Source organism: Danio rerio, chromosome 16, assembly GCF_049306965.1.
Source record: "Danio rerio strain Tuebingen ecotype United States chromosome 16, GRCz12tu, whole genome shotgun sequence".
Taxonomy (NCBI): Eukaryota; Metazoa; Chordata; class Actinopteri; order Cypriniformes; family Danionidae; genus Danio; species Danio rerio.
The window spans coordinates 58498439-58514054 of record NC_133191.1 but is presented as its reverse complement, the minus strand read 5'-3'; the positions used below and the strand labels follow the sequence as shown (position 1 = coordinate 58514054).

The window sequence follows — 15616 nt, the reverse complement described above, 5'->3', positions numbered from 1 at the left end:
TAACTTCACAGACATAAATGGTCATTGTTTGAAGTCTTATTAAAAACTTATGTCAGAATATACTATTATTGTGTTTAACTTGAAGTTAATGATAACTCTTTTATGAAATGAAATAGCTTCACAATCATTTAATTTTTTTAAATCATGTTTATTTTATTACAACATGACAATTTTAAATAATAAAACGTTAAATTCATGCACATTAACGCTAACTTGACTGACCTTTTATGAATATAAACATCGTCACTGCACAAAGATGATCCAAACAGCGTTTGCAGCCCGTCTCTCAGGCTCTCTCTGGCGGAGAGCTGCGACATGCGGTCATCACCCATAACTGACGTTTAAATATCCCCATTTTAAAGTATTGATTAAACAAAAGATTATTTATTTAACATTTTGTAAATGTTTGTAAATATAGAATTTAAATATTTTTAAAATATTAATAAATGTATAATGAGCAAAATTCAAAGTGTTTCGCAAACAAAAGTTGCAAAATGTGCAGGTATTTTATTGCAAAACAAAAGATGGCTGACCTGCCAAACTGACGGCCAACTGTACAAAACATCACTTCATTTTTTTAGCCGTGTTGTACCCTCATAAATGTCTGCTTCCAAGACATAAGAAACAAATGTTTTCCTTTAGCATCATCACTTGATGTTGCCGCCATGTTGCTGTCTCTTTGCTGGTTGTTACGAAAAAATAACATGCTCACAACGTCCAATCAGATAAGAGGAACCGAGAAGGTAGCATTTGAAGGCTTAAAAACACAAACAGTTTCTCCATTCTGACTGTTTTTGCACGCAATTGACAAATAGTCAAAGGCAAATAAAATTTTAGTGACAGGGCATCAGTGGCCCGATCGGGCCAGTAACGATCCTGTCTACTATCCCGAGCATCTCACACGCTGGCCCCAGGGCAGTCCTTATTGTTGAGCCCTGTGATCGTTAGGGTTAGGAAAGTAAGTTAGAAATTAATTAAAGAGCTGGACAATTTTACTTGTAAAAATGTAATCAGAGCTCTCTATTTTTACTCTATTTTTATTTTTGCTAGTAAGAGTTGAATTTAAGAGCTCTCTAATTGCAATTGTTAGTGAGAAATTAATTAGAGGGCTCTCGAACGGCATTTCCAACTAGTACAAATTCAAAGGTTGAGCTCTGTTATTACATTTACATTTAGTCATTTAGCAGACGCTTTTATCCAAAGCGACTTACAAATGAGGACAAGGAAGCAATTTACACAACCAAGAGCAACAATGAATAAGTGCTATAGACAAGTTTCAGGTCTGTAAAGTCTAAGTAAAGTCTAATTCGTCTTATTCGTAATATCTAATTCGTCTTATTCGTAAAGTCTAATTCGTCTTATTAAAAACGAATGTAATATCAGTGGAGACATTAGTATAACAATTAAATTATAGAGTAATTGTAAGAATTTAATGATAGTTCTCTCTAAACATAATTATTATTAGCAAAAACTGCATTAGAGCACTCTGATTAAATTCTTCCTGGTAAAATGTGATTATGACTAGTAAAGCTGTGAGAGTTTTAAGCTAGTGTGGCTTGCCACACAGTTCAATGAGTGAAAGCCCTGCTGTGGAGTGCAGATGTTTTATGATTAATCCTGAAGCTCCTCAAGATGAGAGAATGTAGAATATTGAACAGGAGATGGTCGTTCTTGTGTGATAATGGAGAGATTTGGACTTTAATCTGCAGATTCAGCACTATCTGATTGTTTGTGATTGTGATCAATGAGTGTGATTGATCGCTTTTGGCTCAAAAAGACGCTTTTCTGGGCGTTCCTGCCTTTTTTTTCATTGTCAGGCTTTGAAATCTGATAAACTTGCAGATGGTAATAATGCAAATTTATAATCGCATTTATTGGTACAACTGTTTATATTGAGCAAAAATGATTAGCTGCACAGTAAAATCCACAATGGAAGATAATGCAGTATCAAATGTTAGCAACTCCCAATGAATGTTAAATGAACAACATGCAGTGTTAACGACTACACATTAACAGTGTGCTTGAAAGGTGCAATATTACGGGATTTTACTTTTACTCTACAAGTTTGGCAGAAACAAAATCTGCTGTTTATTTATTTATTTATTTTCGACTGCGTGTCTGAGAAGGACAGTTCAATGTAATTCTGTGTTATTCTTGTGTTAAGCCTCTTTCAACTGCACATGACAAAAGACAAGCGACAGACCGGAAGTCATTTATTTCCAATGGAGAGTAGTCTAGGAGCTGCGTGGAGTTATGATCATCTCTGTATGCAGAAAATTCAGATGTGATTTGAGCTGCGGATCTGTTCAAATATTTGAACGCAGTGGTGCAGTGGGTAGGGCTGTCGCCTCATAGCAAAAAGGTTGCTGGTTCGAGTTCTGGCTGGGTCAGTTGGCGTTTCTTTGTGGAGTTTGCATGTTCTCCCCGTGTTGCCGTGGGTTTCCTCCAGGTGCTCCGGCCAACCCCCCGGTCCAAACACATGCGCTATAGGGGAATTGGGTAAGCTGAATTGTCTATAGTGTATGTTTGTATATGAGTGTGAATGGAGGTTTCCCAGTGATGGCTTGCGGCTGGAAGGGCATCCGCTGCGAAAACTTGATGGATAAGTTGGCGGTTCATTCCGCTGTGGCAACCCCAGACTAATAAAGGGACTAAGCCAAAAAAAAAATGAATGAATGAATGAATGAACTCCTAGACCGTACGCGACCGGCCAACCCAGTGTGATTTATTTCAGTGTTGTCCCAGCAGGTCTGTGCAAATGAGATGAGAAATAGGAGTTTTTCGTAATTTTTAAAATCAGAAATAAGTCTTTATTTTAAAAATATATATATATATATATATATATATATTCATAAATTAATAATAAAAATATTCTTACTTTAAATCTCGTCTCCACATTCCCTCCAAAAGTTTTAGCAGTCTATGATGAGTTTCTAGTATTCATTCATTCATTCATCCATCCATCCATCCATCCATCCATCCATCCATCCATCCATCCATCCATCCATCCATCCATCCATCCATCCATCCATTCATTCATTCATCCATTCATTCATTCATTCATTCATCCATTCATTCATCCATTCATTCATTCATTCATTCATTTAACTATGGTGAACACACGGAGAAGAAAGACTCTTGCTTTTGCACTCCTTTATTTCGGACACCGCGAGAATCAGCTTCTCATGGTGCACGACAAAACTGAATGTCCTGTGCGACTGCCACAAGTCATGTCTGAATGTTTTGCAGTGGAAAGGCGGCTTTAGGACTATAATTATAAAAATAAAATAAAAGTATATTATGATGAATATGTATAGAAATGGGTGACATGGTGGATCAGCGGTTAGCACTGTGGCCTCACAGCAACTTCAAGTATCAGCTGGGCCAGTTGGCATTTCTGTGTGGAGTTTGCATGTTCTCTCCATGTTGGCGTGGGTTTCCTCTGGGTGCTCTGGTTTCCCAAATAGTCCAAACACGTGTGTGTGTGTGTGTGTGTGTGTGTTGGGGTGTGTGAAATGCTCATATAGAGAGTGGGAAGCGCAGTACTTCAGCACACCTCGACTCTCTTTCACTTCTGTGTTGTTGAGGGCAGGTTTGATCATCTGACAGCAGGTGTTTCAGAGTTTCACACTTTCACATTTAGTGTCTTCATATTTGTGACATGGTGTGATCTATGTTAATAAGTACAGCTCAGAATAAGTGCTTCAGTTTGACATAAACATGTATCACTGCATGACATTATTTCACTCAGATTTGAATGTTTTTAGTTAACAGAAGCTTTAGTCGCCTCTGAATAATTGAACTTTCACATGAACTGAAACTAATCACTTTAAAGAATACAGATAATACACATACAGTTAATGATTATATTAGCTTTTATTATGATTCACATTTTTAACATAATACACTGTAGTCAGCATTTAAAGTTCCATGCATGCTTATTTCTGCTTTTGAGTTGCTTTGTAGAATCTTGCTCTTTCCTCCAACAACTTTTAACCTTGAAAAGTGACATTATAGTCATGTGTATAGTCTGCAGTGCTATATTGTTTGTGTTGGTGTTGTATATTACGCTACAAACATTCAGTCATTCATTCATTTTCTTGTCGACTTAGTCCCTTTATTAATCCGGGGTCGCCACAGCGGAATGAACCGCCAACTTATCCAGCAAGTTTTTAAGCAGCGGATGCCCTTCCAGCCGCAACCCATCTCTGGGAAATACGCACCTTGTAATAAACTGCAGCGCATTTTCTGTTATTCTACAGACTTATTTCTCTAGATATTATTTCTCATACATTATATTATTGCTAAAATGTCAACAAAAGTCAGTTTGCTAAACTGTAGAGTTGAATTTTCATCATCAGAAGTGGACAGAGCAGAGATCAACATCCCATAATGCAGTTCACCACCACAAATAAACACTTGTGAATCACGAAATATGGAAGTAACAGATATTTTTTACAGTGTTCTGCATGCTGTTTGCATTATGCACAGCGAAGACGAGGCCATTATTCACTGCTGCAAGAAAATATATCTTCATGTTTGATTCTGAACGCTGGCTATAAATCAGTTCATTCCAATAAAAAATTCAATCCTAAACTTGATGCTATTTATATGCATGCATTAGAGTATCTCAGCATATTACAGTATGCATGTCATCAATTCAGAAGCACTGCTTATATAATGCTCTGTATAAATACTTAAATGTTTTCTAAATGATGCATGATTCATCCAGTTAATAATTTATATTTATTTCAATATTAACAAAAGAATTCAGTAATATCACAGTGGTTTTATTTGCAATGTACATTTTATTCTAAATATAATATATATATATATATATATATATATATATATATATATATATATATATATATATATATATATATATATATATATATATATATATATATAATGTATTTTTAAATTAAATATCAGTAAAATGGTTTAATTTAATTTTAAATAATAAAATTCATAGTTAACGTATTTTTCCAGATTTTTGTCTTAAGTAGGAGCATTGTTTATAATGTATTAACATTTTACAATTTAAACAATCTAAATAAAATAATTATTATTAGTCATTCAGCTAATCATTTATTTATTTATTATATTATATTTTTGTGATTTTTAATTAAATTTTTATTTTTATTTATTTATTTATTTTTTATATATATATACACTTTTTTGTTCTGAATTTTTTTAAAATGTTATTTGAATATATCCCATACATTGTTTGAATTATATTCTAAATAATATATTGTGTATTTTGTATTGTATAGTACGTTTTTACTTAAGTTTTTGTAATAAAAAAAAGTACAATAAAAATATCATGTTTTATTTTGTCATTTTTTTTCTTGCTTACACAATTTAAAAAAAGAAAGTTTTATAAAGTATCAAAATGCAGATTTTTTTTTTTGTTATTTAAGAAAATATATTTCTATACTCTAGGGCAGCCTAGTGGCGCAGTGGCTGGCACAATCCCCTCACAGTAAGAAGGTTGCTGGTTAGAGCCTCGGCTCTTCGCTGCGTAATATATACAGTACGCTGCGTAATATATACAGTACGCTGAATAAGGGTTCATTTAGAATTGAGGGTTCATTTAGAAAAAGTCACTAAAATGCTCAAACCGTTGCTGGTTTGAGTCCCAGCTTGATCAGTTGGCGTTTCTGTGTGGAGTTTGCATGTTCTCTTCGTGTTGCCGTGCGTTTCCTCCGGGTGCTCCAGTTTCCCCTACAGTCAAAACACATGCACTATAGGGGAATTGATGAACTCAATTGGCCATATATATATATATATATATATATATATATATATATATATATATATATATATATATATATATATATATATATATATATATATATATATATATATATATATATATATGTGTGTGTGTGTGTGTGTGTGTGTGTGTGTGTGTGTGTGTGTGTGTGTGTGTGTGTGTGTGTGTGTGTGTGTGTGTGAGTTTCCTAGTACTGGGTTACAGCTGGAAGTACATCCACTGTGTAAAACAAAGAATAGTTGACGGTTCATTCTGTTGTGGCCTGCCATGATGAATAAAGGGACTAAGGCAAAAAGAAAGTGAGTGAATGAATGAATAATGTGTGTATGTACCTGAATATTGTTAGACATCGTAAGTGATGAAATCTTTCCAAATAGACCTATTCTGGTGAAATATCACAATATAAATGGCAGAAAATGTCAATATTGCAATGTAGGGTCTTTTCAATATCGAGCATGTACGTTGCAGCACATGTATTCTCTGTAGGCCGTGCACTTGAAGGCTGTTGTGTCCTCATATATCTCTGTGTGTTTGAAGCTCATTTCACATGATTATCTTTTCATCAGCCGCTGTTTTTAGACACCATCTGTAGCTTCACAAAGGCCTTTCTTCAGCACGCGAGGATATTTTAACACTCTGTATTTTCTCGAGTGTGAAGCCGCTTTCGTGCTGATGCTGCAGAATGTCACGCAGGTAGAATTAAATCATAATGTGTTTTTCCTTGTTTTTCTCCTCTGGACTGAATGAAGTGTTAGTTTGAGCAGTTTCAGTCTCATTTTTCCTCTCAGGACGCTTCAATTTAATGCCTCGTCGCCTTCAAACCACAACAGTGACATGAATAAATGATCGTGCGAGGGACTTGAAAGAGCGATGGAGCTCGTTTAACAGTTTGCATGAGTTAAACAGTCCAACTGTGCCTTTATTAGGCAGCTGAATCAACGAGAGCTGAATCAATCCAGTCATTTTTTATGTTTTTGCCTGTATTTTTACAAAAATAAAGAATAAATTATGCATGGAATAATTGATGACCGCTCATGTACAATATTGAAAAATTAATATTGTGTTATTTTGTTTTGGTGCAATATAAATGAAATACGCAGTGCTTTTCTGATCATCTGACGAGTTGTACATTATTCAGGCACACAGCCTGAATAATTAGATATCACTCTATAGGCAGTCATTCATTCATTCATTCATTCATTCATTCATACATTCATTTTCCTTCGGCTTTGTCTCTTATTTATTATTGGTCACCACTAGGGTTGTAACGGTATGAATTTTTTACGGTATGATAATCGTCTAAAACAATACCACGGTTTGACGGTTTCGCGGTATACGGTATGTTACAAATGTTACAAAATAATAGGACAGTGAAGCAAATTTGACTTTTTCCAAATAATATATTTTCAGTTACTATAAACAACACCACTTACAATGAACAAATAAAAAAATAAGAAAATACTAAATAATGTGTTAAAGTCCAAATAAAGTCCAAATAAACATGGTGCAAATCCTCAGTAAAAAATAGATATAAATATTTACTATACTATAAATAGTTACATAACGAAACTAGATTCAATATGGAACATCCTTAGGTTTTATGTGCCAGCATGGATATGGTTGTCTGTGGATATGGATTTGGATATGGTTGTCTGCAATGCAGACAAACAGCTGCACCTTCATTTGCGTCTTTTGAAAACAGCAAGAGCAGCAGTTCGTCTTTGCTGTGTCACTGTTTTGTCATGTTTCTGTGCTGCTGTGCATGCAAAAGTACTTAGTATGAGAATTATTTCATGCAAAACTTTTTTTTTTTGCGTTTTATTTAGCCGCGCATAAATGTATGCCTATCTCTCATTCCGTGTTGTTCAAAAAGCTCATGTTGGTCCACAAACAAAAGCGAAACCTATGCTTATTGGTTGTGATATAGCGAGTTTGAACCAATCTGGGCATGGAGGAGGGACAATGCATCAATGTATCATGTCTGGTTTGTCCGGAGACACAGTGACGAGCGTTTCTTTGTCAAATCAGCGTTGTCAAATGTTGATGACGTAACCGCACTGATTCCGGAGCCTCTGAAAGTCCGCGATTGTTATGTGATACAGCACTGGAAAGCTGAGATTCTCTTCTTTATGCCAATCTTTGAATTGTATGAATCGGATCAGCGGATCAAAAGTTATTAAACATTAAAGAGCAATACTTATTTTTAGCCACGGGCGGCTGTCTCGGTCTTTAAGGGTTAAAACCGTTGATATGCAATTGTTCATGGTATGATAATCGTGCACGTTCAAATCGTGGTAAACCGTCATACCGGTATATTGTTACAACCCTAGTCACCACAGCGGAATGCAGCGGCATAGAATTGGCATGGACGAAGAGGACTTGTTCACACCAATTACTGTAATGTCCCTACCAATAATTAAATTGACTTCAAAATAAAGTAATGCTCCATCAACTCTTAACCTACATGTGCACCGAGTCAAATTTACTACTAGTTCATCGTAATTAGGGTTGCAACTAACGATTATTTTAATCCACCACAACAGTGATGTATGACAGATGTATCCGTTTTATTTAGTTTTTTCTGTGTTAATTCTAATTCTAACTACCTGATATTCGTGAGATGGACGTCTCCATGTTTACTTGCGGCCGCTGCCTCATTCATTAAAAGCAGAACACGCAGGATTCAGCAGGTATATTCATAAGTTACTCCCAAAATACATGCTAGTGAGTGGCTGGTGAACTTAGAGAAGCGTAGATTAAACTTTATAGTTACTTTCACTATTTGTAATGTGTATCTGATGAATAAAACACATCGACAATTTATATTTGAATGGATTGTTTGACTTCCTTGTTTGTTTTACAAACTCTAAATGTATTGTTTTACTAGTACTTGTGTGTATTTACATATCTAAAACATAAGTGAAGTATTTGGCAAATAAAACGCCGCATAATTGTGATAATATGACACGTCTTTCAGCGGAGTTAGGTTGGTTTTGTTTTCGAAAAGAAAAAATGAAAAAAAAAAGAAGCACTTTTGTGACGGTCCCTTACTGAGAGCTCTGCTCAGCGCAAGCTCTCTCTAGCTCAGCGCATATTGCGACTGCTTAAACGGAGCAGTGCTCGTAATATCGAGCGAAAAAATAAAAAAGACAGCTGTGAAACATAACCTGCTTTGTCTTTTTGTAGAAAACAGAGTTTAGATCTTTTTGAGGTAAGAGGTTTTTGAGTTAATGCCGTCTATAACTAAATGTGTGTCAGGAATAATGAAAACAAAACTTAACCCCGCCGCCTTTCTCTGGCTCAGCGCCAGACACAAAACGCCAGCACCAGGGACTTTATGGTTCTCACTTCAAAACGGAACAAAAGAAGGATTCTGTAGTGATTCTTCCGCAGCATCCCTGTCTTCTTGAGGCACTAAACTCTGTATCAGTGCACGAGAGACGGAGATAGGCCTTGTTCAGTCCTCTCCGCACTGAGCTAAAGTGTTCTTTTTTTTAATCAAACTTCTCCTTGTCGCGCGACACAACGAATCAATTATTAAATTTGTTCCCAACGCTTATAGTAATTGATTTTTATTGATTTAATCGATTCGTTGTTGCAGCCCTAATCGTAATACTATTAACCAAGGCAGTGCAATTAATTAAAAATCAGTTTTGATTTTGTCCTCAATGATTATGAAAATCAATAATCGGGGAAAAAACTGTAAATTGCGTCCCACACACACCTCTCTAAATTTCTCTACATTCACACCTCCTCATAGCCTGACTGCAGTAACATCATGTAAATTTGACTTTTTCAACATGGGATGGGATTATTATTTGAAATATTAAGTGTTTATTTTATATTGTTCAGTACTTTAATCATGTTTTTAAAAGCGCTAAGCTTTTGCTGTTCAATACATACTCCCTTGAGATGTATGTTCCCACCAATTTCAAGAGTGAATCTATGCCCTTGGCGGAATCAACCGCCAACTGTTCCAGCATATGTTTTATGCAGCGGATGCCCTTCCAGCTGCAACCCAGTACTGGGAAACACCCATACACACACTCACACACTACGGCCAGTTTAGTTTATCAATTCCCCTATAGTGCATGTGTTTGGACTATGGGGGAACCCGGAGGAAACTCACGCCAACACAGGGAGAACATGCAAACTCCACACAGAAACACCAACTAACCCACCTGGGGCGCAAACGCAAGGATCTAATCGACGTGGCGCAGCTTCAAAAACTTGTTTCAAACTGGAAGAACGAATTTGCTTAAAATAACGCAAAAACAACAAATTTTCACTTTTTAGTGAGATATGTGTCCTAATAGTGTTTATAGCAGTGTGGGACACATATACGACTGTCAACAGCTCAAAACATCTGTTCTGGTTTTCCGTGACCCTTTAAGGAAGCTCTGAAGTTTCACATTGAGGAACTAAAAGTTGAATAACTGCAGCTATCCAAACTGATACACCCCAGAAATGCTACAGAGAGTGTGGCGCGAGTTCGAGTATCGGGTTGACGTTAGGGCTGCTCGATTATGAGGAAAAATCATAATCACGATTATTTTGGTCATAATTGTAATCACGATTATTCAAAACGATTATCAGTTGAAGTCAAAATTATGAACGCTCCTGAGAATTTATTTAAAATATTTTTTTTTCCAAATTATGTTAAACAGAGGAATTTTAACAGTATTTCCTATCATATTTTTTTTTCTTACTGGAGTAAGTCTTATTTGTTTTATTTTAGCTAGAATAAAAGCAGGTTTAAGTATTTTGAAACCCATTTTAAGGTCAATATTATTAGCCCCCTTAAGCAATATATTTTTTGATTGTCTGCAGAAGAAACGCCTATTATACAATGACTTGCCTAATTACACTAATTAAGCCTTTGAATTGCACTTTAATCTGAATGCTTGTATTTTGAAAAAACATTTAGTAAAATATAATTTAAGTGTCATCATTGCAAAGATAAAAGAAATCAGTTATTAGAAATGAGATATCAAAACTATTATGTTCAGAAATAAGTAAAAATAATAATACATTTTTTTTCCATTAAACAGAAATTGGGGGTAAGGGTTGCTAATATTCAGGAGGGCTAATAATTCTGACTTCAACTATATACAGTTATTTTCCTCCCTGCAAAGGAAAGAGAAATAAATACAGTAGAATAAAAATATTAATCAAACTGTGCTTTAAGCATCTTCAATGCAAGAAAAACACTTTAGCTACAGCAGTCCTTCAGTCAAGAGCAGTGAGGGGTTTTCTCATTTTGTTGTTTGATTAATGATAAAACAGGCGGCAGCAGAAACATTTCGTGCGGTCACTTTAATGGTTTCTCTTTCTCACGTCTTTTGATTCTCAACTCATTTGTTTATTACACAAATGAGGGTTAATATGAATAATCACTAAACACCGCGTTTTGACACCTATTTGACTATTAAAACGCTCACGTTAAGATGACTTTAGATGTGTGTGCTCTGCTCGTCTCAGTGTGCGAATGAGACTGAATGCTGACCGCATGCTTCTGACTGTGTGTGCTTGCCGTACACACACATAAGCACGCGCTCTTTCGCGCTTTTGGTATATGATGCAATAATCGTGTTTCTCGATTAATGGTTTTTCATAATCGTTAGAAGCCAAAATCGAAATCGGATTTTCGATTAATTGCACAGCCCTAGTGACGTCACTCGAGTGTCTGGAGGGGGTCAATATGAACATCTGATCTTGTTTTCTGCTGAAAGAACTTGAAGTACTCTTCTCATTGATTAATTACACAAGGTTCCATCATGTTTCCTTGATTAAATACAAATTTTCACAGTTGTATATTCTTTTTAAATCGCCCTGTATTTCTTCTCCTGTGGTCTTTACAGGTGTTTGTCCTCCTTAAGCATCTCCTGTGTGTAGCACTAGTGTCCTCCACATCTCGTCCTCTTCTTTCTGTTGTGTTTTGATGTGATATTTGACTGTTGTAGCTGTGAAATAACTCTAATCACTCAGTGTTGTGATATGGAGCTGTAATGCGCTCTCAACCTGCCGGAACTACTTTAGCTGTGCATTCATCTGACAAAATCCAAGCACCTCAGAATGATCACTAGCCAATCAGAATCAAACTTTCAGCAGACCTTTATTCTTGAATGTAAATAATTTTTCTTGGCATCGACTTTTGCATATCAATGCGTGTAGTTTATTTGAGCATCAGCTGATTTATTGAGTGCAGATCAATCCTCCCTGTGGGTTAAACACAACAGAGATCTTTACCACAGCTGTTACGAAGATAAAGCTGCTGTCATGCGGTATTTACGAGTGCATACGGTCTCATTAGATGCGAGAGGAACGTTTTATTTCCCTCCATCTCCTCTCTGTCCCAGTGGAGGATCATCCCTAAAGATTGTTTGCATTTCTGTTTGTAAAGGTTGGTGTGTACTGTGAGAGGGGAAGGATACATGTGCATTCTTCAATAGACCAACATCACTTACCTGTGCTTTCAAGGCTGATTACATTCATACGCTGAGGTCGCATTATACCCCTAAAATAAAAAACATTATTCGCTGGGCATCTGCTGTGTAAAACAGGTGTTGGATAAGTTGATGATTCATTCCACTGTGGCGACGCCAGATTAATAAAGGGACTAAGCCGAAAAGAAAATTAATGAATGGATGATTTTTTTAAACCCTTTTTTATTTGATAAATTAAAAAGATAATTGACATTACATAAAATAAACTCTAATCTGTAATTGTAAATTACTTGTAAATTACTTTCAATAATATTTTTTTTTATAAATGCAATTTAAAAAAAAAATATATATATATATTAATGTTTTTATATTTCATTTAAGTTTTATTTGGGGTCTACATGTAGACGTCTTTTTTATTTAATGGATTTATGTCTTAAATAATTAATGAAAAATAAATAAATGATTCATTTATTAATTTATTTAACTTATTGTATTAAAAAAAGAAATAACTAAATAAATTAGATATTTGTTTGACAACATGTTCAGTTTAATTCACCTTTGTTTCTAGAGTGCTTTTACAATGTAGATTGTGTCAAAGCAGCTTCACAAAAAAGATTATAGTGAATTGAAACAGTGTCAGTTGTCAAATGTTTATATTTTTTAATTGTGTTATACAGTTTTGTTCAATAAAAAATGAATAAATAAATAAATATAATAGTATAAACATGTATTAAGTTTGCTTTATTTTTGTTATTATTATTATTTATTATTGATATTATTAATATTATTATTAATATTATTATTGTTATTATGTATATTATTATTACTATAATTTATTATTTATTATTATTATTATTAAAAATATATATTTTATATTTTTATTTTTGTTTTTATTTTATTTTATTTTATTTTATTTTTAACTGCGGCGGCGCAGTGGGTGGCACGATCGCATCAAAGCAAGAAGGTCACTGGTTCGAGTCCCGGCTGGGTCAATTGGTATTTCTGTGTGGAGTTTGCATGTTCTCTATGTGTTGGCGTGGGTATCAGGGAATTGGATAAGCTAAATTTTCCATAGTGTAAGAGTGTGAATGAGTGTGTGTGGATGTTTCCCAGTGATGGGTTGCAGCTGGAAGGGCATCTTCTGTGTAAAACATAAGATGGATAAGTTGGCGGTTCATTCTGCTCTGACGACTAAAGGGACTAAATTTTTATTTTATTTATTTTATTAGATTTTTGGAATTAACTGTGATGACATGCTTTTTATAATATTTTTTTTCAGTTTTCAGCCTCTCCTCTTAATGTCCTGTGGCTGGAATAATCTCTCCACCTATTACAGCCTTTCTTACTGCTTTATTTAATATTTGCATGTGCAGAATTCATTAAAGAGCCACTTTTCCTTCTTTCTTTTCTCTTTGGTGTTCAGTCGTCAGTAAAATGAATGTCTGAAATACGTCTTCTTTCTTTCCCCCTCCAGCCTTCAAGAAAGAAGACGGCGGCTTTGACGAGGTAAGCCAATAATATTACAGTTTGACTTTCATAATCCTGGGGAAATCTTGGAAGATGCTTAATAAAAGTGTCATGATGTGATATGGATATAAGCCTGGGCTGCGTCTGGTGTAGTTGTGCTCACTGCAGCGTAATGAAGATCACAGGGCTCTGGCGGTCGCTGCAGCAGTGCATGCTGGGATGTGTTGTTTGGATGTTGTTATTGAGACGCCGCTCTCGAGGGCTGAAGTGTCAGCTGTGATCACCAGAGAGATGCGTCATTGTTCTGCATCGCTTCTTTGCACCAAACCGTCCATCTATTATTGCATTAGCTTCAGAAACAGGCCCTGGAGTGACATTAGAGGAGAATAAATGCTCATTTTAGCACTGTTGAGCTGAATACACTCATTTAACATGATTACACACATTAATGAGGGATTGAGCTTGTTCCTCGTTTTTCTATAAAGGGTATTAGTGTCTAGGTTTGTACTGAGATGACTCATTCTGATGGTTTAATATGATTATTGCCCCCCTGAAAAATATTGAATCTTTTTCAAATATTTCTCAAGTGATGTTTAACAGAGCAACAAATCTGTCACAGTATTTGCTCTAATATTTTATTTCTTTTGGAGAAAGTCTTATTGGTTTTATTTCAGCTAGAATAAAAGCAGTTTTTAATTGTTTTAAAGCCATTTTAAGGTCAATATTATTAGCCCCCTTAAGCAATATTAGTTTTGGATTGTCTCCAGATTGTCCCAAAACCACTATTATACAATGATTTACCTAATTGAGTTATGGCGACACCATTAATTCATGTTATGATACTAAACCAGTTGAAACTATTCCAGTGATGTTTAACAGAGCAACACATTTTTTCACAGTATTTCCTATAATATTTTTTTCTTCTGGAGAAAGTCCTATTTGTTTTATTTTCAGCTAGAATAAAAGCAGTTCTTTATTGTTTTAAAACCATTTTAATCTCAATATTTTTAGCACTATTAGTTTTGGACTAGTCTCTTTATTCATCAGGGGTCGCCACGCCCAACTATTACAGAACAAACTCCAGAACAAACCACTGTTATCAGGCCCATAGCCAGCCTGGTGAAAAGGGTAGTTCTTTTTTCTCAAAAAGTGGACCGTTTTGTAGTTTTTCACCTCATTTTGTGTTTAATTATGGTTTAAATACTGCATTTTAGTGACATTTTAAGCACTTTTTTTTTTTTTTTTGCTTAAATAGCTAGTTGAATGGTCGTCAGAACTCAAGTTTTTGATGTACCAAAACATTTTCTTAAGTTTTGAAAAAAACTTACTTTAAAACTCTAATTTATTAAATTATTTATCATTAAGAAAAAATAGGATTCGTTATTTTTTTTAAATTGAAAACTGTAGCTTATTTTCATTTATTAGGCAAATAACTGGCCAGCACATTCAACTTTCCTCTGTTAGAATTTTTTAAATTTATAAACCAATAAATAAACAATGATAATAATGTAGAGCTTCACAATTTTTTCTAGATTTTTCTCTTGTAAAAATAGTTGATAAATGAAAATTGATGAATAACCACAATAGCCTGATTATTATTAAAATTAACTTTAATATGGAGCGCTTGTGGTGCTTCACACTTTTTTATTGATCATTTTTGTTTCATGTATAACATCCAAAATTTAGAATAAAAGTAACTTGTAAAATGGTTTCTCTATTTAACAACAATACTGTAGGTCAGTAACGTTTTTTTGCACAGATGTTAAACTCATGAAAAATATTTGTTTGCATTGGCCAAAACTGATAAGCTGAAGTCACGACAGCCAACAGAGGATTCCGCTTGGTCTTAAAGCCTTCTTCGATGGGTTGTTTTCACAATTTATGATGGAACAGCAGTCAAATTAGGACAAATGAGCTCATGTAT

At 34.8% G+C, this 15616-nt stretch overlaps 1 protein-coding gene across 4 annotated transcripts in view; it reads left to right on the top strand.

Annotated features, from left to right (window-relative positions):
* cdk14 (cyclin dependent kinase 14) overlaps positions 1-15616 on the top strand; it is a 225176-nt gene that overhangs the window by 1060 nt on the left and 208500 nt on the right. For all 4 annotated transcript variants that reach the window (XM_073925266.1, NM_001430898.1, XM_073925267.1 and 1 more), the window contains 1 exon segment: positions 13700-13731. In XM_073925266.1, the coding sequence (XP_073781367.1) occupies positions 13700-13731 (32 nt within the window).